Here is a 24,438-nt window from a genome sequence, read left to right on the forward strand (position 1 = left end):
ATAGGTACAGCCTCACTTCGCAAAATTTTCCGATAGTAAATCACACACGCCAATATTCTCTGGCACAAATATTTTTCCCTATCACAAAGCGAACCATCAATGTTATTACACTTTCTTGCAATTGCATGTGTGACCTACTGTAGAACCATTTTTATAAATCTCTTTTGACATTTTAAATAAGAAAAAGACCATATTCTAATACCCTCCAGCGCAATGGACTGATTTTTTTTTTATTCAGTCCACAAAACCGACTACAATTGTAAAAAATAGCAAGATAATACATATGCAAAAATACTGGTTCTCAAATAACAATAATTGACCAAGAGCAAAACTGATGACATAAAGAGGGAGGCGGGAAGTGGCTGGATAAGAAGGGTTTTGTGGCGCTCACTAGGGAAGGCTATTCAAAAGTGGACGCAAGCAGGTTGATAACATGATGATTTAAGAAAAATCGGTCAAGTGCGAGTCAGACTTGCACATAAAGGGTTTCGTACCATCGTAGAACAACGGTGGCAATTTTGGAATGTTTGCGCTCACCAGCGCTCTCCTTACGTACGGGTTTGGATCTCATTTGCATATTAACCAATCAAAGTCAAATTTGAAGACACTTACGCCAAACTTTTCAATGTAGCTCAAGATCAAATGCAGGTAAATCCCAGGTAAAATGCTAGTTTTGTTCTTATTATGATTTAAACATTCGGGCATTGCTTATCCTACGTATTTGACAATAAAGCCCCTCAATATAAAGTATATACCGTAATTTGACAGTTTATTTGAACTAGGCTTGACGTGTTGATAAGCTGAAATACGTGCTTGATACGGATGGGTAAAGGTTTATGAATCAGCCGTATTATTTGACGAGCGCACTTGATGTTGATTGTTGGTTTAAAATCAGTCAAAATAATGCTTGGTATAGGTTTTAAGTTGTGAAACACAAAATTATATTAAAGGTTAACAAGTAGTGTTATTTGAATAGATACATAGTTACACACAAAATAGGTATGCTGAAAATTGTTTATAAAAAGGGGAATACCTATTTATCTTAATATAGGCGTTATAGACATTCTGTCTTACAAAAAACTAACTCTTCTATCCAATGAGGTGGTTTTAAAAATCATAATACGTTTCAGTTCCTACTCAGTCACAGATTACACTCAGATATAAATTTTCGATGGTATCCAAAAGTAAGGAAAATAAACAGTAAGCTACTGATAATTAAGCTACTGATAATAATATTTCCTAAACAACCCTGATAAAACCTGATAAAAGTATGCAACCACACAGTTCTAACCCAAACTAAGAATAAGCTCCATTCGAAAAAAAAGTGAGTGTATCAATAATTTGGCCTGCAGTGTACAAGATCGGTTCGATATTGTTCAGCTATTGGAAAACGGGGTTTTTTACAAAAAACTCACACTAACGTACTATTGTTTGCGACAGTACCGAATATGCACGGGGCGTTTCGAAAAAAAAAACTATCTTGACTTGTTTTTGCTCTAGGGTATATCTTTGTTTATAGAGTCCATTCCATACTAGGTATATACATAGGTATTGTTATGAATGCGAAAGCGTGTCTGTCTGTCTGTCTGCTAGCTTTTCACGGCCCATCCTTTTAACTAATTTTGACGTTTGGAATAGAAATATCTTGCATCCCAAGGATGGACATGGGCTACTTTTTGTCCCGGAAAATCAAAGAGTTCCCCAAGAATTTAGGAAAATCGATATTCACCTGGACGAAATCAAGGACATCGACTTGACAGCATGCATCGTGGAGATGGACATATCTATGCTACTTTTTATCCCGGAAAATTGAAGAGTTCTCACAGGAAAACCGAACTTATACTACTAAGTCGTGTATTTAGTAATTTAAATTTACTATGCACCTACCTATTATAACCGTTGAGTTACCTATTAAGAGGAGTCTCTCCGTCACTCGCTCCATACAAACGTAGTTTTGTAGGAGTAAACGGAATTTCGTAGAAACGTTCCGGGAACTAATATCTATGCCTGTGGTTTTCCAGATTTTTGTTAAAATATTCGGTTTCAAAGTTAAGCGGTCTTAAAAATTCACATACAAATCTTTGAGCCCCTGTAATTTTAAAACTACATATTTTTAGAAAAATCTAAAACACCACAGGCACAGATATTAGTTTCTAGAATATATCTGCTGAATTTCATGGACTTTGGTCGCTTAATATTCAAGTGAAATTGGAACTACGATTGTATGGAGTAAGTGACGGAGAGAGCCCTATTAAATAGACTATGTACCTACCTATTATAACCGTTGAGTTACCTATTAAGGCGCTGTTATCACAAGATCCCAAGCCAAGTTTAACTATAAATTGTAATTTAAACTCGGCGTGATAAATCTGTTTTAAAATCTAATCTCTCAGTGTGGCGGAAAATGCCAGTTGGCAGGTTAATCTACGCGCGGTTCGCTCGCACGAAGTCATAATGTGGTTGATATTTCATTCACACAGGGTCGGATTTCTCTATAGGCCGAGTAGGTTAGGCCTAGGGCCACAAGGGGGTCGTAAAATTTGGTGAGATTTTTTATTGAGTAGTAGCGCCCTCTGTGAACGCACACGTCTACGTTTAAAAACTCAAAAAGGCGCCCATAGCAAATTGTGAATAGTAATGATAATTAATTGTTACTTAAAAATTAAAATGGTATGCAACAATTAATTGTTACTTCCAAATAAAAATGGCAAGCAACTATATCAAAGACTCTGATTACTGATTAAGATAATTTTATCATTTACAGTTCCGTTGTTTCACTTTAATTTAATTGTTATTGAGCTCGTTTTATTTATTTTCGCGTTTTACATGGAGTATGGGGCGGCATTTTCCATAGGCCTAGGGCAGCTAAAGTATCAAATCCGCCCCTGCACTTACAGCCTAATTTTACACCTCGTATGTTACTGATATTATAAGAAAGTTAATGGAGCTTTTGCACCGAAAAGGAAAGGGCGCTAGTAATAGGATCCCTTTCGGTTAGATCCTAAAAAGTACAGTCCAATAATAAATTAAGGTGGTTGTGGTTGCTGTGTGTGAATTTTAGTGTCAGATACAAAACAATATAAACTTCAGCTGATTTCATTTAAAACAAGTGTAAATTAAAAATTTATAACACCCCCGACAAGTGAAGGTTACAGTAATAACTAGAAAAGAGCTGATAACTTTCAAACGGCTGAACCGATTTTCTTGGATTATAGCTTAGAACACTCTCGATCAAGCCACCTTTCAAACAAAAAAAACTAAATTAAAATCGGTTCATTAGTTTAGGAGCTACGATGCCACAGACAGATACACAGATACACAGATACACACGTCAAACTTATAACACCTCTCTTTTTGGGTCGGGGGTTAAAAATGATTGTTCATAGTAGGTAGTATGAGCAGTAAGTATGTATTAGTAGAATTAGGCCAAACTAATATTGATAGTATTGGCGTCACTCAGAAAAGCAGGTATTATTTAAATATTTTTATCGAATTATTGGAATGTCCTCTCCAAAACCAACACAAAAAAAACACAAGTTTAATGTGCAAGGTTATCCGAGAGTTTTAATCTAAACAAACTAATGCCAAAATAAATAATTTAATTAGAGCGTGATTGCTATCACAACATCTAATTATTCAGTTCACAATCCAAATACCGAAAATATGCGATATCGCTCCGAATCTCAGAAGGAGACTGAACTAAAACCTTCGAAACACCCGTATTTATGCAAGTTCAATCTTGTTGGCCACCTAGCAACAGATTGTAGGTATGACATCGAATGAGCCAAATATCGATTTTATCAAACTACCTGCATTAGGTAAATTAATAATTTTATATTATTTTTGACAACTCAAATCAACTTTTTAAAAATAACCTTACAGTTCGGCCGTCCTGAATTTAACACGCCCTCGTGTTTCTAAATAATCTTGTCATGTCAGTCGCGGGCTTCCTTGCCCTAAGTCAAATCCAAATCATGGGCTATCCTGCCCTCCGTCAAATCATTAAAACCTATCCTTGAACTGCCGAACTCTCAGTTTTAATATCAAATCAACAATAAATCCAAACGACTAACTTCTCATTCGATGTATACGAAATCTGAACCACTTATTGCAAATTACTTTCCACTACACAAAAGACTAAATTCTTAAAAAAAAAAACTAGAAATTTTAATCACCAAATCAAACTCAATAAAAAAATTTAATCAAATGTGGGTTGTTTACAAAAAGATACCAAAGCGAAATTAAGGCAACGTGAGACACATCCCACTTCTGAATTATTGGCGTCACTCAGAAAAGCAGGTATTATTTAAATATTTTTATCGAATTATTGGAATGTCCTCTCCAAAACCAACACAAAAAAAACACAAGTTTAATGTGCAAGGTTATCCGAGAGTTTTAATCTAAACAAACTAATGCCAAAATAAATAATTTAATTAGAGCGTGATTGCTATCACAACATCTAATTATTCAGTTCACAATCCAAATACCGAAAATATGCGATATCGCTCCGAATCTCAGAAGGAGACTGAACTAAAACCTTCGAAACACCCGTATTTATGCAAGTTCAATCTTGTTGGCCACCTAGCAACAGATTGTAGGTATGACATCGAATGAGCCAAATATCGATTTTATCAAACTACCTGCATTAGGTAAATTAATAATTTTATATTATTTTTGACAACTCAAATCAACTTTTTAAAAATAACCTTACAATAGGCAGAATAATTTCTAATAATATTACTCTGAGGTAGGGACGAGATAGGCAAGAATGGTATGAAATTCGTAGACGAGTTCCTAAAATAACAGATGAGTCGAGGAGTTTGGCGTTTATCTAAACTTTGCGGTGTTATTCTATGGTACGCTGTACGTTTTGAGGTCGCGGTGGTTTTTGAAAAGTTTTAACAAGTTATGTTAAAATATTCACGTTTTCATTTACCTAATAATATAACCTTTATCACAGCGTAGATATATATGTCACAGCCAAAGTAATAAATCCTGATATTATATATATTATCTAGTCATTATTTATAATGTCTACCCAATTTAGATAAACTGATAATTGACACAGAATTAATCACATTAACTAGCAATTTTATATAATTTCTTCGAAGACTTGGATGATGTAATAAAACAAGTAGGTACTTACAGGTAAATATTATAAAATTATATTTCAATTTGCCTTATGCATACCTAACTATATGTGTAGCAATATTATACTGTTTTGAGACTTATTTCGTGGTTTAATGACATAATTATGTATTATAACGGGTACATAGGTTAGGTTAGGTTAGGTTAGGTTAGGTTAGGTTAGGTTAGGTTAGGTTAGGTTAGGTTAGGTTCAAAGTTAGACCGTATTTATTACTTTGGCTAACTTTGAACCGCTATTATGAATAATATCCGGATAAAGTGATTAATTTATTACATTGTCTAGTCAATTTTGATATTATACATAATGACCAGTCATTATGTATAATAGCTATTTAATCACTATGACTGTAACATATATACAGTGAGATGAAAATATTTGCGTTCGAGTCAGTTTTGCGGTTTTACACATACCCGAAAAACACTGATCCACTAATCAGCAAAATAATCAATATTTGCGGACTTCTCCGTCTCTCCCTTGTCACCTCCATGATATTGATTAGACTATTAAGAGGGGTCTCTCCGTCACTCGCTCCATACAAACGTAGTTCCAATTTCATTTGAATATTAAGCGACCAAAGTCCATGAAATTTTGCAGACATATTCTAGAAACTAATATCTATGTCTGAGGTTTTCCAGATTTCTGTTAAAATATTCGGTTTCAAAGTAACGAGGTCTTAAAAATTCACATACAAATCTTTGAGCCCCTGTAATTTTAAAACTACATATTTTTAGAAAAATCTAAAACACCACAGGCACCGATATTAGTTTCTAGAATATGTCTGCAAAATTTCATGGACTTTGGTTGCTTAACATTCAAATGAAATTGGAACTACGATTGTATGAAGCGAGTGACGGAGGAGCCCTGTTAAAACGTCTCCGTCAACCGACTGTATAGAGCGTCTCTAACCTTTGACTTTATTAAGCAGTGACATAATCCATTCCTTGGGTAAGAAAATACTGACTCACTCAGGAAGGGATTATAAGACTTTTGCCTTTGTGGAGTTTTATGATATCTTTGGTGTTTTCCTATAAACTGTGTTTAGGCAAACGTTACCAAAAAAAGGCTATTATATTCTGAAAATAAGTTCCCTCGTGTAATATAATTCATGCTCTGTGACAGATTTATTCTGTTATTCATTCGTCGGCGCTGTATTTATGGAGCTTTCCCGTATTCATTGATAGATGGAATCCTTGGGGGTCTCAGCAGATTTCAGCCCTTTTGTTGTCATTGTGAAGTAGTCCTTTATCCTATAAACCTGCTTTGACCTTGGTAATTTATTTTGTTTACTTAGTTTGTTTTTTTTTTACTTACTAGGTTTTACCGCGACTTCGTTCGCGTAATTTATAGACTATTATAATTATAGCTTTCGGGGATAATGTAGGTCTATCAGTGACATGATTTTCAAAATCAGATCATTAGTTCCGGGGATTACCCCTAACATACGAACTTACTTACAAACTATCTCTAAAATATTAGCACCTATATCTATTAGTGTAGAAGTGTTGATTATTTATAGTAGGTTGATTATATTTATAATAGTGGATACTATAAGTAGATACAGACGGACAGACAACGAAGTGAGCCTATAAGGATTCGTTTTTTTCCTTTTGAGCTACGGAACCCTAAAATGACCCATGACCCACAAAAAACTGGCTATTTATAGAGCTATTGGACCATAAACGACTTAATGAAAGGGAACCCTCCATCGAATTGCGACAGACCGAAATAAGTGGAAGGTTGAAAGGCCAAACAATGGGAGAAATCAGGCTCTAAACAATAATAATAATCTGCTCTCTTGGATTGAAGCTAAAATCCATATTCGTTCTAATATCATAAACCATGACCGCCGCTTCGTCTGCGTGGATTTTAGGTTTTTGAAAACTCTTTGATTTTCCGGGATAAAAAGTAGCCTCTCCAGGTTCGTTTGAGCCGTTGCGAAGTACAAACTTTTAATTATTATAGGTAGGTAGTATTGAGTTGTGATATGAATGTGAAAAAAATAGGACCTGAAAAGGTAACACATTTTCAGGTCCTCATTTTGGTACAAAATTTTTACGTGGTACAAAAGTAGTTTTTATACCAAAATAGGCACAAATCGATTTTTTTTAAAACATCCCGGTAAATAAAAGAGTACCCACGAGATTCTCAAAAGATCTAAGATCTAACTAAGTCCAAACGTACTAAGTCGCGTTCAAAAACTAGTTGTTGCAGATAAATTCGGAATTCATTGAACTCTAGAAGTAGTCGGGAACAATTTGCGTCGTTGCCAAGTAGGTAGATAGGTATCTACTAGAATAAGTTGACTTTAGTAACACTTGAAGGAGATAGCCTCAATTAGGCCAAAAGCCTTAATTAAGCAATTTGCACTGCAGGCTGCTATAAGGGTGAGACCAAACGAACGTAATTTTATGAGTTTTGTATGTAAAATAAACTTATAAACTCATAATAAAATAAACATGTAAACTTCTAAACCATAAAATTTAAGCTCATAATATGTTGTATACAACCAGGCCTAACAAGTGTAAATTAAAAATTTATGACACGTCCGACAAGTGAAGGTTAGAGTAACTAGAAAAGAGCCGATAACTTTCAAACGGCTGAACCGATTTTCTTGGATTATAGCTAAGAAAACTCTCGATTAATCCACCTTTCAAAAAAAAAAACAAAAATCGGTTCATTAGTTTAAGAGCTACGATGCCACAGACAGATACACAGATACACACGTCGAACTTATAACACCCCTGTTTTTGGGTCGGGGGTTAAAAAGAAGCCTATGTCAGTCTCAGGATACAATGTTAAAGTCAAATCATTTATTCGAATCGGGTACTATTGTATACTTTTTGATTGTCAGTTATTGAATTTGTAAGATATAACGGTGATTAATTACGTAAACTTTAAACTGAAGCTACGAGGGTTCCAAACGTGCCCAAGTCTGAGAAGAGCCCACAAAAAACTCAACCTGGTATGTTTACTATCACCACTTTGCAAGGTTTCTTTGTACCTTCCATCAAATTCAGCTAAACGCATAGGAAGTGAAAACTTATCAGACAGATACCTACTTATCTAGATAGGCTCAAATGCGATACACGATGCCACTTTCTAGACGCTATCTTGCCTAGGCGTAATAGGCGGTTCAGTCCGCGGTGTGCCCCACCTGTTTCTACAAGTGTACTATATAAAGATATGAATAAGTATTAGATAATAATACACTATTGTATTTGTTTTCACCTTTTTTTTACGATCGAAATTTTTATTTCATATTTTATATTTGACGTCTGTGATAATATGACTCCAGTTTGCGTCTGTGATAACACGGTAATATTATCTATACAGTATTCTAACTCGGCCGTATCTTTGAAATAGATACCTACAGCTGCGCGGTACGTAAACATGCGGTAGGGCTGCCCGCCTCCAGCAGTTTAATTACATTTGCCTACTTTGTGTTTCCATCTTGCTTTGTGATTGTAAATATACTTTTTTTATATAAACAAATAAAATATTTTGTGAATTGCATAGGAAATGTTCAATAAAAATGCGTGTTGTTTTTTGATTGGTAGATTTAATTAAAAAACCATGTTTATGATTGAATAACAAATCGGTCTTAATGTTCCCGCTCCAGCCCGCCGTGCTCTGAGGGACCGCAGGTCGTAACAAAAAAAAACCACGGTTTGTTCTAAAAGGCCGGGCCGGTTTATTAAACCCAAGGACGAACACACGTTGATCAATATTTTACATGAGTATATATTCCTTACATAATCGACCAAGACCGCGACATATTGGTCGTACAGCGCCATCTATTATCTGGCTTGGTAAACAGTATAATTGGTCTTGAACATACCGCCCGCCAAGGACATTTAGTGAGAAATGTCCTTAATTAAATGTGTTAATATTATGTACTCGTAAATATGACTATGTTCTTGGTGGGTGGTCTTACATGGTTTGAAACTTGTGCTAAATGAACTAGGTTGAACTTTGAAATTACATAATGTTAAATGCACTAGTCTTGAATTTTTGAACTAAATTAAACAATCATAAATGAACTAAATTGCGCTTTTAAACCATGCAATGGTTTGCTCTTACATGAAATAAGTTTACAAATTTGATCTTATGAACTATAGATATTATCAAACTTGAGCTATAAATAAACTTAAACTATAACAATTTCTTATTATCTAACTAACCTAAACATACAGTGTTGATCTAGTAACATTTTGACCTCAACGATGACTAATCGCATTTTGAATGAATTGCCACCTTTTCAGTATACTTACATTGGACTCAAAATAGTTAAGTATTATTAACCTTTGGTACAGCCATCAGTGGCCCTACGGATCTTACAAATACCGGTGTAAACGGCAGAGAGTCACTGAGATCTGAACTGTCTCCAGATATGGGCTGTTCTAACGTATATTTTATATTGTAAGCAACTTTTGTCCTCCTAAGTACTTGAAATATTGTTCTTAAATTCTTCAGATCGTACTTTCTTCTTCAGTAAATATTTTAAAACTAAATGAGAGTTTGATCTCCTTCCGAATGAACTTTTAATTCTGTCGGCAACTGGATTTTCTGATCTGCACTGTTACTTATTTAAATAAATCACCGAACTTGTGCAATTTAATACTAGCTTCTGTTATGTGCTTCACCATCGTGGGACTAGTACTTGTAGTAAATTATTCTACTTCTTCAAGGTAAGTATTCTTTTATTTTCTTTAAAATTATGCTAAAATTGTCTTTTGCTATTTTGCTATACCGAATATGCTTTTTTTCTTTTGAATAAATATTTTTTCTGCTTTTATACTTTGTGCTATCCACCTTGTGGCTCAAATTATTATGTGTACTAATTGATAATATTGATCTTTTTGTTTCAGGTCCAGACGTTGGCTTCAGTATTCACCGAGCATCTAGATTGATCTTCACTTCGGATAAAGGTAAGTTCTAAATCCTATGGTACTCTTTTTCCATTTTTATTTTTCCCTTGATCTTTAGTTTGTCCTTAATAATTTTTGTCCTTTAATTTTTGTTGTTCTTTTGCTCTAGTTGTTCTTTTTGTTCTAGTTGTCCTTTTTGTTCTATAACTTTTGTTCTAGCGTTCTTTTAGTTCTAGTTGTCCTTGTTTTGTTCTAATATTCATTTTTGTTGTAGCGTTCTTTTAGTTCTAGTTGGCCTTTTTTTGTTCTAATATTAATTTTTGTTCTTCATGTCCTTTTTGATCTTGAGACTGATTTTGCCCTGTTTGTTCTTTTCCATTGTGTTCTGTTTGTGCTTACCCTTGCTTAAGGTGTCTTGCTGTTGCTTGTCGATTTCTTGTGTGTGGTTTTGTATGTTCTCTTGATCTTCTTTCTTATATATGCTTATTAATATATCTACTTTATTGTTATTCCATTTTTCAGCTTGCTCTTTTAAGGTTGTCTTATCGTTTCTTACGAATGCATGATGTGGTAAGTAGATAGTTCCATTATTTTCTCTGTCGTTTATGTTTACAGATTTTATGTGTCCTAATTGTGAATTTCTGTTGTGTTCTATTTGTTTCAGATCTAAATTCTTCGATAGCCTTTTGTCTGATGGTTGGGTTTTGGTTACGTTTAGGTGTCGTGTCCGATTGCGACCTTCATCTGTCCTATTTGGTGTACTTGATTTGAACTTTTGCTTTTTTTCTATCTGTTTTGAATTTTCAGTTTCAGTGATCTGAGCATGCATAACCGAATTCCGGAGTGTCCTCGTTGTTCTTGTTAAAACGTTCGTTAACTGTGCCAGACAGAATCCACCCTAATGTTGTTCTTTGTGCTATAAGTTTCCCATTACGGCTCTTCTTTATGCCTTCTTGTACTATTTGGCTATAAATATTAGCACCCAACAGCATATCAATCGCCTTAGGAGTGTCGAAATGGGGATCTGCTAGTTGTAAGTTCTTTAATTCTGTCCAGTCCATGTTATGCACTTGAAGTTCCGGTAAGAACGTAGTTATGTTCTTCAGCACGTAGGCTGTGACCTGTATGTTGTTGTCCTGGTTTGTCCTCGATCTTAATTTGATGGTAACTACATATTTTGATCTTATGGCTTTGTTTCCTCCTAGTCCAGTAATCATTCCGCTTACAGGAGTCTTCTTAAGACGCAACAGCTGGACTGCAGCCTCAGTTATAAAACTGGCCTGCGATCCTTGATCTAACAAAACTCTGAGGATATGATCCTTACCAGCTTCAGACTCGGTGTTTACTAATGCCGTAGGAAGTAAAACCTGACCGCAACTGGAAATCCTTTGAGTTGAAAGACATGAAACTATTGGTGGAGTATTAGTTAAAGTGCTAGTACTCTCAACAGGTTTTTCTGCCGTTGAACTGGAAGCTGTGCTCTCGATCTCTTGATGCAAAAGGGAATGGTGACGCAATTTACAAATCCTGCAGGATCCAGGATTTCTGCACTGAGAAGATATGTGATTGCTGCCTAAACAGTTCACGCAAATTGAATTCTTGGCCACAAAGTCACGCCTTGTTGCGATATCTTCACCAGCAAACCTTTTACAAAAACACAATTTGTGTTGCTCTGAACAATACTCACAGCGCATAACTGAGGCATTTGTAGCTATAAAAGACTTTGGTTTTGAACTAGAACCACTGTTGTACTGTACTGAAGGTTTTCTAGAATCTACAAATTCTAAAGCGCGAAAACGGTTTTCCATAAAAGTTTTAAATTGTTTTAAGGTTGGCAATTGATTCGAATCGACTGAACTAGAAATATGTAGCTCCCACTGTTTCCGTGTTTCGGAATCGAGTTTGAAAGAAACAATATGAATTATGATAATATCCCATGTGCTAACATCAATGTCTATATTTTTTAAGGCATTCAAGCAGTCTATGGTGGTGTCTATAAGGTCTTTTAGACCGGATGCTGACTCAGTGTTCATCTGTTTAATGCTAAACAAGCGCTTAAAGATGCATTTTGCTAAGTATTTTCTATTGTTGTACCTTTGTTCTAATAGAGACCAGCATCGACTGTAATTTGCACTAGTAATTGGTGTATGCCTTATTAACTGCTCTGCCTCACCCGTTATGTGAGATTTCAAATAATTTAACTTTTGTACATTGTCTAAATCAGTATTATTGTGAACAAGAGAAACGAATAAATCACGAAATGTTGTCCATTCTGAATAACTACCCGAAAATGTCGGAATAGTAATTTTTGGAAGCTTTACTAACGGGCTGACCTTATCACTATTAATTGTACTAGGACTTGACTGACTTTCTGTTGACCTAAGTTGATTTAAAGTTCTTATTAAGAGAGATTTATAATTGAAATAGTGATCTTTAGTAATATCATAAATTTCTTTTACAACATACTGTGTACTTGCTAAAATATCTGGTTGTGAAATTTCAAACAATTTAGCATGATTTGCTCTAAAAGATAACCAATCGGTTTCTAAACTTTCCGATCTAATTTCTACGTACTCTTTGCTTATTCTTTCTTTTGCACTTTTCTTAAAATTGGATAAATCCTTTTTAATTGAATTATGTAAATCTAACTGCACATTTATTAGTCCTTCCATTTTGTACTCAAATTAAATTAATTATTGATCTACTTAGCTACACTTCTTTACTGACCTATTAAATAATCATTGTCCTCATTTGAACTCAAACTAAAAGTGTTCTAAATAATTCATTTGTACTAATTTAAGTTAAGCAACTTGGAAAATACCCGAGTGAAAGCAAAGTTCTCGATTAAATTAACAAGTGTTCTATCAATCAAAATAAGTCTATGTTCTAATACCATCATGTAAATCACAAGTGTTTGATTGATCTAAAATTTCTATGTCCTAAATAATTTCAATGTTCTTTTATCTTGAAAAATTTACAAGTGTTTTACTGATCGAAAAAATTCTATGTCCTAAGATATTTCTTGAAAATTTTACAAGTGTTTGAAACTTAAACAGTTCTAGGGGAAATCGGGCATAGGTTCCCCGTTCCCTCGTTTTTAGTGAAATTATTCTAAGTCCTAACTAGCATGCAATTTACTCTAAGTTAAAGTTAAGAGTTTACTAATATTTCTACAAGTTTCAAATTCTATGTTCTTATTAGCTTGAATTTTCTAAGTTATTGAAACCAATGAAATAAAGTTCAATTTTGCTTGAAATATGAATCACTGACTTAAAGTTTAATTTTGCTTGAAAGGTTGACATAAAGTTTGTACTCACGGTTTGACACTTCACTTGAACTATTGCACTCACACGTCACGATGACAGCTGTCAGCTTGACTTTGGCACCTGTCAGACTTGACTTTGACACCTGTCAGCTTGACTTTGACACCTGTCAAACTGGTCCTTGGTAGTCCATCTTTGGCGTACTAGGGTTGTCCTGCTCTGCACCACTCGTCTCGCTCGCTCTCGCTGGTCCACGCTGCTGGCGCCCTCTGCCGGCGCCTGCCGCCGCTGCTGGAACCACGTACTCTGGTGTCTGCAGCGATCCACTGCGAGTACGGTGAGTGGTCCACTCCAGTGGACCACTTGTTCTTCAAAAAAGATCCGGTTCGAAGGACCAAAATGTTCCCGCTCCAGCCCGCCGTGCTCTGAGGGACCGCAGGTCGTAACAAAAAAAAACCACGGTTTGTTCTAAAAGGCCGGGCCGGTTTATTAAACCCAAGGACGAACACACGTTGATCAATATTTTACATGAGTATATATTCCTTACATAATCGACCAAGACCGCGACATATTGGTCGTACAGCGCCATCTATTATCTGGCTTGGTAAACAGTATAATTGGTCTTGAACACTTATACATTTGAGACCGAAAAATATTTGCGCCTCGACTGAGACGTAGGAAATTAAACGAACGTTACGAATTATTAAATTTTAAAGTTTAAAAAATCCGCATTCTAGTATAAAGCTTTTAATTAAAAATTGTTTTGGGAAACATGGACAAGATGGAGAAAAATGAATATCTTTTAATTGGTTATAGATACCTACAGCTACTTTACAATTTATATATTTGGTTTTAAATGAAGTTCGGAATATTTTCTCTATTTTTTCTATATATTCCACAAAATCATCGCTGGGTACAATCAAAAAATTTGCGAATTAATCTTATTGTAGTCCCGGTACCTTAAATACCGACATTCTGAGCTAAAATTGTGGCTCCTTTGATCGGGTTTCACATACAACGAAAAAAACGCGCGGTTATTGTTAGAAAAACAAAACACCGCCCGTTCGTCACTGCGGCACAGTCGCGACTGTCTGCGTGTCGAGCGCCTGCCGACATCGAGGTGCGTAGGTATAGCTCGCGTTTCGTCCGTTTGTATGAAGTTGGAATACTGATACATAATATTACCGTGGTGATAATCTGAGTACAGTTTGCCTGAAACAAAGAACAGTTATTTATTTTATTTTATTTGATATAATATAAAGTGCAGTCATGAACAACGAGACGGAAAAATTTATAGTTGAAACTCAAAAAAAAGAAACGGTTTGGAATAATTGTGAAGGTGCAGTTTATAAAAGCAGAGACCTTAAACAGAAACAATGGGAAGAATTAGACAATATTTTTGGAATAGAAGAAATGACATCGATGGAAAAGAAAAGTTTTGGTAAGTAAGTATTTACTATTTTATTATTTAAGTAAGTAAGGAATAGGATTATTGAAACGTAATTGCAAAAATACTTCGCCCTTTGTTTGTGAATCTTTCCTGTATTTTATTCTTTGTCATTGTTGTTTGAATAAAAATAAATAAAATACTTCTTAAAAATCAAAGTTCCGGATAGAGTATTTAGGAAAATACGACTATTTTAAGTTAACAGGGCTCTCTCCGTCACTTACTCCATTCAAGCGTAGTTCCAATTTCATTTGAATATTAAGCAACCAAAGTCCATGAAATTTTGCAGAAATATTCTAGAAACTAATATCTATGTCTGTGGTTTTCCAGATTTCTGTTAAAATATTCGGTTTCAAAGTTACGCGGTCTTAAAAATTCACATACAAATCTTTAAGCTCATGTAATTTTAAAACTACATATTTTTAGAAAAATCTAAAACACCACAGGCACAGATATTAGTTTCTAGAATATGTCTGCAAAACTTCATGGACTTTGGTTTCTTAATATTCAAATGAAATTGGAACTACGATTGTATGGAGTAAGTGACGGAGAGAGCCCTGTTAAATCATATTTCTTTGCCATTCCAAATTCCCATCAGTCATGAAATACCTACTCAGCAAACAAACCTCAGCACACCTAGATCCATGAAAAAATACTTCTTCGATAAAGTCCCTCGCGTAGTAAATATTTACTTAAAAATGTTGCATAATAAACCTTAGATTAAGGAGACTGGATATAGGAGACCAATCCTTAATCTAAGTAATAAACATTATTTTATTAAGTATGTTATATTTTGTAAAGATAAATACAAAGATAATAACTTATCATATTATGTATTCTACAATGACGCAGAAATAATTAAGAAATTAATATTTAATACAAATATCAAATCATACACTCTGATAGCGTTAGTTTGCGATCTGCTAAGTGAAATTTTCTGCCAAGGGAAAACTAAAGTTGTCAAAACAATAACTAAGTAGGTATATCAGCAGACTGCAGAGTGAACTATGATATCGATCTCTGATAAAATTATGTTTAAAGGCCACAAATATAATCTTATCATTTGCTAGATCGATGTGAATGTTTAAAGGCCACAAATATAATCTTATCATTTGCTAGATCGATGTGAACATACACGGCCATTTCAACACTACAGTTGCCTCGTCTCTCGCTTCTCCGCACCGCATGCCGTATTTATTTATTCGTATTTGATTCGTGTTTGCTGTCGTAAAAAATACTACTCATGATCAACAGGTCATGACCGTCACACAAAATGTACAAGCCTTGTGCTATGATTCGTATTTTGACGGATCCGTACATCGATGTCTAGCAATGGATCCGTATAGGTACGAAACAAATTACGACCGTATTCACAAACGTTACTATGAGGTCTCACAGTAAGCTCGAAAGCATAGTGTAGGTTCCAACAATCAGATCATTGTAAATTGACGTGATACAGTCATCTGATTGGTGGAACGAACACTGTGCGTTTGAGCACACTATGAGACCTCATAGTAACGTTTGTGAATACGGGTGTTAGTGTACAAGCGTACGTACATTTTGAATGACGGCTATTAAGTATGAGTCATATTTTTACGAAAACGAATACGAATCAAAGATGAATGCGCGGCTGTCATGCAAAACGTAGGTATGCACATTGCACATACCTACGCTTGTGGACTCATTTGATTCGTATTTTGACTGATCCGTATAAATCTTAGAATAACCATCCGCGTATAAATACTTACGAAACGGATTAGTGTACAAGCGTAGTAGTAACAGATCGTATGGCATCAAATGAGTCAAATATATGTAGATAGATTTTATTACTTATGTCATTTCTTAAAAAAAAAACTCTAAAGTTGATTTCAAACTACGGAATATAATATAATATATAATTACATCTAAGTGTGAATACTGAACAGTGACATTTAAAAGTAGGGTGAGCGATATTTATATATTATATTATATTTCCGTAGTTTGAAGGCAACTTTACATTTTCAATTTTCTCAAATTGCAAAAAAAAATATTATTTAAGTACCAAAACAAAAATATTGTTCCTTATTAACTTTGACCCTGAAAATGGAAATGCATAACTCGAATTCGTCTCAAGCACTGCATTTTTAAGGTCAAGGTTAGTTTTCATAGTTTTCGAGTTTTCATTCATATTCATTATTAATATGAAAACATTTTAACAAGATGTTTTAGTTTGCATGTTTGTAAGGTAGGTATGTACTGAGACATATGTAAATGAAGTACTTTCCGTCACAATTTCTTTCTAGCATATTTATTTTTATTTTAAAGTAGTTTTTAGGGTTCCGTATCTCCAGAGAAAAAAAGAACCCTTATAGGATCACTTCGTTGTGTTTGTCAAACCCGGGATCAAAACCGGAGAGGAATAGAGGAAGGAATGAAAAGCAGGTGGCAATGTGTTACAGTAGATAGGTACAAGTAAAGGGAAAAACCGAAAATCGAGAATTTATGGTTACATCGCAAACAAAATTAAAAATTAATGTTGTTTCTGTTACGATGGTACGGAACCGTGTGTGCGAGCCCAACTCGCACTTGACCGGTTGTTTTACATAATATTTCAATATTACTTACTAATTCCAACTGTATAATTACGTTTTACAGTAAATTTTTTTATGGAAGGTTTCATAAGGTTCTTATATCACTAACATAAATATCGCATGCTTTAACGGTGAAGGAAACTTCAGCCCGATCTGACCCGATTTGAGCTGTACGTTGATAGATCAGTCAGTCAGTCAGTCAGTCAGCTTTTCCTTTTATATACTTACTAGATGATACCCGCGACTTCGTACGCGTGAATTTAGGTTTTTAAAAACCCCGTGGGAACTGTTTGATTTTCCGGGATAAAAAGTTACCTATGTCAATTTCTAGGACGCAAGCTACTTTTGTACCAAATGTCATTTAAATCGGTTAAACGGATGGGCCTTTAAGAATCCCGTGGGAACTCTTTTATTTTCCGGGATAAAAAGTAGCCTGTGTTCTTAACCCGGGATTTAAGCTAACTCTGTGCCAAATTTCACCAAGATCGGTTAAACTGTTGGGCCGTGAAAAGCTAGCAGACAGACAAACAGACAGACAGAAATAATTTCGCATTTATAATATTACTAGAGGATGCCCGCGACTTCATCCGCGTGGATTTAGATTTTATAGATCCCGTGGGAACTGTTTGATTTTCCGGGATAAAAAGTTGCCTATTTCGATAAAAGGGACGCAAGCTACTTCGGTATCAAACATACAAATCGGTTAAGTGGATGGGTCTTTAGGAATCCCACGGGAATTCTTTGATTTTCCGGGATAAAAAGTAGCCTATGTCCGTCCCCGGGATATAAGCTAACCGTGTACCAAATTTCGTCAAAATCGGTTACACGGTTGGGCCGTGAAAAGCTAGCAGACAGACAAACAGACAGACACACTTACGCATTTATAATATTAGTATGGATTTATATTTTATTTGACTTGATAATCGATATCGTTTCTTCCCTTGCCTTGTCCATCCCTAACCAAGAAATTAGGTCAAGTAAGGCTACAATAAAGTTTCAAATACACGCTCAACATATTCTAGTAGATGGTGGTAGAGGTCTCAGGAAGGATTAAAGACAGCAAGGATATGAACTCCGTTGCCCTAGATTTTAAAGTGTTTATCTTTCCTTCACAGCGCAAGTAATTTCCGGGCAAGAGCTCCTAGGTACTTTTAAGTCTAGATTATTCTATTATACTTTATTCCACGACCAGCGAACATTGAGAAAATCTGAGGAAAGTATAGAGATATAAAATATACAAACAAATACATTAAAGATATTTGTACTATATTTTTGAAATTAACTTAATAAGCAACTGTCCAAAAAAGAGTGCAATTTTCAGGGTTCATGTATGTATACAGGGTGCAACTAACGCTAGCGAAAACGAAGACAGGTAATAGTACTTATGATTACTGATAAGTGATAAGATATTATAACAACAAAGTTATCGTATAAGGGTTCCGTTTCATCCTTTTGAGGTACGGAACCCTAAAAAACACTACGATGCTTTTTAAACTTGTATTTTTTTAAAATTCACAATATATTACAAATAAAACATCTGACTGACACTAGAGTTCAGCGAACGTTCCGTAAATAGGTCACTCGAAGTCAATGCCACGTCGTGGTGGGGCATTGACCCGAGTTTTGCACGCTATACAATGCGGGTTTGGAAAATAAGAAATAACTAAAACTACAGGACAAATGGTTATTGGCATTGAATTGTGTTAAGGTAGTATAATAATAACGCTTAGTTTTTGCTAGCGTTCTGGTTGCACCTGTATGTACGTACTATTTACCACAGAAGTCTCGTCAGATAAAGTTCCTGCGCATACAAGTTGACCATGAGTAGAGCATTCATTGCACCGAATAAATGCTTACAGTACATGCAATTATACGAACTAGGTACTTTTACATTCAGACCTCAATTCGAACATTTACGCATCTAGCCACTGTCGTGTCTAATACATTTTTGCCGTGTTTATTTAAAAGGCATGAATTAAAGGCATACGAAGTTTACTCTAGAACAAGTGTAAATTAAAAATTTATAACACCCCCGACAAGTGAAGGTTACAGTAACTAGAAAAGAGCTGATAGCTTCCAAACGGCTGAACCGATTTTCTTGGATTGTAGCTAAGAACATTCTCGTGTTCTTAGCTATAATCCAAGAAAATCAATCAACCACCAGGCCACCTTTCAAACAAAAAAAAAACTAAATTAAAATCGGTTCATTGGTTTAGGAGCTACGATGCCACAGACAGATACACACGTCAAACTTGTAACACCCTTCTTTTTGGGTCGGGGGTAAAATAGTAAAAATCGCGATCGTCTTGCCCTGACACAATGTTCCAAGGTTTTACCATTACACTAAAAATATTGACCCAATGTGCATCAACATATAATATATTATACTAGTAAACTAGTAGTCTCGATTAGGTTTTAAATTTAATTTAATTTATTTTAGTTTTTTTGTTTTAATTTAGATTTAAGTTTACTTTATAGAATTGTCAATTACTATTATACCTTATTCTGTATGTAAATAAAAAATATGTTCATAAACTACCGAAAGACCTAAAAAAATACCGTTGATACGATTTTAAAAATACGTGTGTAAATGGCGTCTGGTTAAATGTTTTTACTCCAACAAATATTATCTCGGTATAATCTCATCACGTGCGTACATCAAGTGCATAACATTGACATGACATTCATAGATACATTGACATACCTAATGTAAACATTCTGTTCTATTATTATTTAATCATGATGCTGATTTAAGTCTCGACTCTACTCCACTCTGCCGGTATGCCTTGCGCCTTAGGTTCCACCCACCTGCACCCTTAATATGATCAAGTCACACACACGCACACACACACACACACGCACGCACGCAGGCAGGCACACACACACTTGCAAACTTATATCAGTATTTTGTAACGCGGGACTGGAACGTGGAAGGACAAAACTGAACTGGACAGATAAGTGGGCTCAAGTCCCACGGGTAATTATTATTATTATCTTGACCTCATACTAACGCTGCTGCAGTCGGGTAAAAACAAAACACCTACATTAAATGGAAAATTTTAATTGGAAACAATAACTCATAGTTGAAAGTGCAAGTACATTTTCCGTGTGAGAAAATAAATTGCCGATGTGGTTCCAGCGCCGCCGTTGCCGCTAGTCTGATAAATTGTGCTGCATTATGAGCACTAGTTCTAAGATTTATCGTTACTTCCATATTCGTTTAGTGTCTGTTTGGGTTAATTACTTTCGGTTTAGTGGATAATTTAGCTGCGTTCGAGTCTAAGTCGTAAAATAGACCGCCTCAGTTGCAGACCACTCTGCCGGTGTGCCTTGTATCTTAGCGTACCTCTCACACACACGCAAACACGCACAAACACACACACACGCACGCACACGCACACACACTTTAATTGTACTAAATCAGATACAGAAGAATTTACTAACAACTGTACCTACAAAATTGTATTACAATTGGATGGACGATGCGCGTACGCATAGATAAAGATCAAATAAACGCAGAGACACACATAGGTACATTACATACTTCGCCTGCGTAGACTTATATTTTAAAAGTCCTGTGGAAACTCCTTGATTGTCCGATGTAAATTATAGTAGGTATAATACGTCCGCTTCTAAGATATCTCCGCACCAAATAAAATGATGCTCGAGACTTTACTCACGTGGATTTAGATTTTTATATAAATCCCTGGAAACTCTTTGATTTTCTGAGTAAAAGTATCTTATGCACTTCCCCAGGATGCAAGCTATCTCTAATCTCTAAACTAGTTAAACGGATGAGCCGTAACAACCTAGCAGGCAGACAGACGGACAGACACACTTGCACATTAATAAGATTAAGTAAGGATTTAGTAAAATGTCAAAAGTGGTTTCACTTTACTATACTATACTTTACTATATAAATCTAGCACTAATAGCATTCAAGTACCCAAGAGCGTACTTAACTGAGATAAGAGGTCACTCAATGACAAGCGTTAGTAAATCACAGCTGTCGTTCGGTGCATTAAACGCCCCTTCAGTGTAAATCACGCAGAATTATGTAGCTGAAATAGGAATAATTTATCGCGATACAACTTACAAGATTCCTATTAGGTGTTAATCTGTTACTAAAAACTCAAAATTTAAAAAACCCCCGACATAAAAACCTCTATAAGAAAACTAGAAAAGAGCTGATAACTTTCAAACGGCTTAACCGATTTTCTTCGTTTATAGATAAGAACACTCTCGATCAAGCCACCTTTCAAACAAAAAAAAAACTACTTAAATTAAAATCGGTTCATTCATAGGAGCTACGATGCTACGAGCAGATACGCAGATACACACGTCAAACTTATAACACCCCTCTTTTTGGGTTGGGGGTTAATAAACACTTGACAGGGAATCGTCGTTAACGTCGTCAATTAGATATGATGCGATACGATATAATACAACACAACATAGTAAATTATACATTAATTTATACGTCCCTGAACTGTATATCACATAGAATTATGTAGCTGAAATACGAGTAATGCGTAAATGCATTCCCCAGCCTTAAAAAAACCGACCAAGTGCGATTCAGACTCGCGCACCGAGGGTTCCGTACTCGGATATTTTTCCGACATTTTGCACGATAAATCAAAAACTATTATGCTTCAAATAAATAAAAATCTGTTTTAGAATGTGCAAGTAAAGCCCTTTCGTATGATACCCCACTTGGTATAGTTATCTTACTTTGAAAATTAAAACTCTTTTTTTTTGTCTGTGATGTAACCACAAATTCACGGTTTTCAGAATTATTCCTTTACTTGTGGTATATAAACCTACCTATCTGCCAAATTTCATGATTCTAGGTCAACAGGAAGTACCCTATAGGTTTCTTGACAGACGGACAGACAGACAACAAAGTGATCCTATTAGGGTTCCGTTTTCCCTTTTGAGGTACGGAACCCTAAAAACACGTGCTGCACAGGAACTTTTCGATCTCGTCCCTCCTTCACCATTTTACCACCGATCCGCAAAACGTCCATCCTTATGTCGTTGACATCCCATCTACGGCTACGCGCACGAAACGTTTTGCGTCATCACTCCTCATACGCATGGCTAAGGTTTGGAATACTCTTCCGCGATCTGTATTTACTACCAATTACAATCCGGGTATCTTTAAAACAAGAGTGAATAGGCATCTTCTAGGTAAACGCGTCCCATCTTAGGCCACATCATCACTTTCCATCAGGAGTGATTGTGATCAAGCGCTTGCCTATAGTGATAAGAAAAAAGTTTTTTTTTAAACTTTAATTAGTCTTTATTCACGTTACTTACCAATATACTGTAATTTAACTCAACAAGTGTAAATTAAAAATTTATAACACCCCCGACAAGTGAAGGTTACAGTAACTACAAAAGAGCTGATAACTTTCAAACGGCTGAACCGATTTTCTTGGATTATAGCTAACAACACTCTCGATCAAGCCACCTTTCAAACATAAAAACAAAATTAAAATCGGTTCATTAATTTAGGAGCTACGATGCCACAGGCAGATACACAGATACACACGTCAAACTTATAACAACCCCTCAAACTAGCACATACTGCATACATGTAAAAAGTTACATTTAAATTTTTATCCGTACATTCGTGCACCCAACGCAATATGAACGAAATGTTCACCCGGTATAACAATTTTATTTGGAGGATATCAGAAACAAAAAGATTGTCTATAACAAAGGCGTATGTACGGACTAACGAAACCATTTAGGTATAACTAGTTTTAGCCCGAGGCTTTGTCTATTCAGATTCCGGTATAACTGAATTAAAATGATATTGCACTCTGTTTGTACTCTCTATTTCAATACGCCCGCGCCATTTCACTATTTCTGTTTTCTTCAATACTTCTGTTTTATTTTTATCAGAAAAAGTAGAATTAATACAGGGTGTTTGGTTGGTATTAGTATATAAAGACGACACGTACCTATGCTACTTTTATCTGATGAATAATGACGAAATAAAATTCTAAAAATTTCCATAGAAAATTTAAATTTTTTTTATGTCAAAGTTTTCATGGGTCATCAAAACTTTGACATAACGTGCCTTAACTCACTGTGATCGTTGGCTCCGCCTATTTAAAGATGGCCAACGATCTAGTGAGTTTAGGGCACGTTAGGGTCATGAAAAATGGATGGACAATTCTGAAAAATGTCTTCAAGGAAGTGTTAACAAAATCATCATTAATAATGTTAAAATTTTCGATAATTTTTGTTTAATTCTTTTCTTTAATAATGAATTCTAGCGCCATAATCTACCGTTATACAAAACATCACATCATTTTATTACCTACTACAGTCTAAGACCCTATTGCAATTGTATGTCGAAAACATAAACCTGAGTGTAAAATTTTATATAAAAGAGTCCGCTCCACTCCACTCCGTCTGTTTGAATCGACCCTTAGTATTCCAGCATGTTACATTGAGCTTCCAAGGCATTAATTTTGCCAGAGATGCAACGTAATATTATTGTGGTAGGTAAGACAGGGCTTCTCTTATTGCATTACATAGAGCATCCATAGAGCTTGCTTGATCCTGGAATTACAGTATATTGTGATGATGTACCTACAATGTTCGTTATACCTACTATCTATGTCTTGAGTATCCATACTACAATATTATTATAAATTCAAAAGTCTGTCTGTCCGCCTGTCACGGCCGATTTTGACGAAACTTGGTAGGTACAAAGATACTCATAGCTACCACCCCAGGGAAGGACATAGGCTACTTTTGTCCCCGAAAATCAAGAGTTCCCACGGGATTAAAAAATCTTAAAGCCTCGTGGATGAATACATGGCATGATCTAGATACAGATATGATGCATCCTGAAGACGAGCACAGGCTACTTTTTATCCCGGAAAATCAAGAGTTTTCACTGGATTTAAAAAGAAAACGAAAAAAGTCGCGGACAACATCTAGTGACCCATAAGATTTGTTTCAAAGATAGCTTGCCGACCAGAAACACTACGTCCCTTTTCTGGTTTTAGCTCTAAAAGTCAAAAAGTTCCCACGGGATTCTTAAAAACCTAAATCCTTGCGGACAAAATCCGTCGAGATATTTATTCGTATTATTCGAGATATTATAACGTGGTTGCTTTTA

At 35.4% G+C, this 24,438-nt stretch overlaps 1 protein-coding gene across 1 annotated transcript in view; it reads left to right on the plus strand.

The window, feature by feature from the left end:
- Positions 1–14,465: 14,465 nt before the first annotated feature.
- Positions 14,466–24,438, plus strand: part of LOC123876990 (synaptic vesicle glycoprotein 2B-like) — a 58,546-nt gene continuing 48,573 nt past the window's right edge. The window contains exon 1 of the mRNA XM_045923464.1: positions 14,466–14,721. Within this exon, the coding sequence (XP_045779420.1) occupies positions 14,550–14,721 (172 nt within the window). The 5' untranslated portion in view covers positions 14,466–14,549. The remainder of the gene's footprint in view (positions 14,722–24,438) is intronic.

Source organism: Maniola jurtina, chromosome 22 (assembly GCF_905333055.1).
Source record: "Maniola jurtina chromosome 22, ilManJurt1.1, whole genome shotgun sequence".
NCBI lineage: Eukaryota > Metazoa > Arthropoda > Insecta > Lepidoptera > Nymphalidae > Maniola > Maniola jurtina.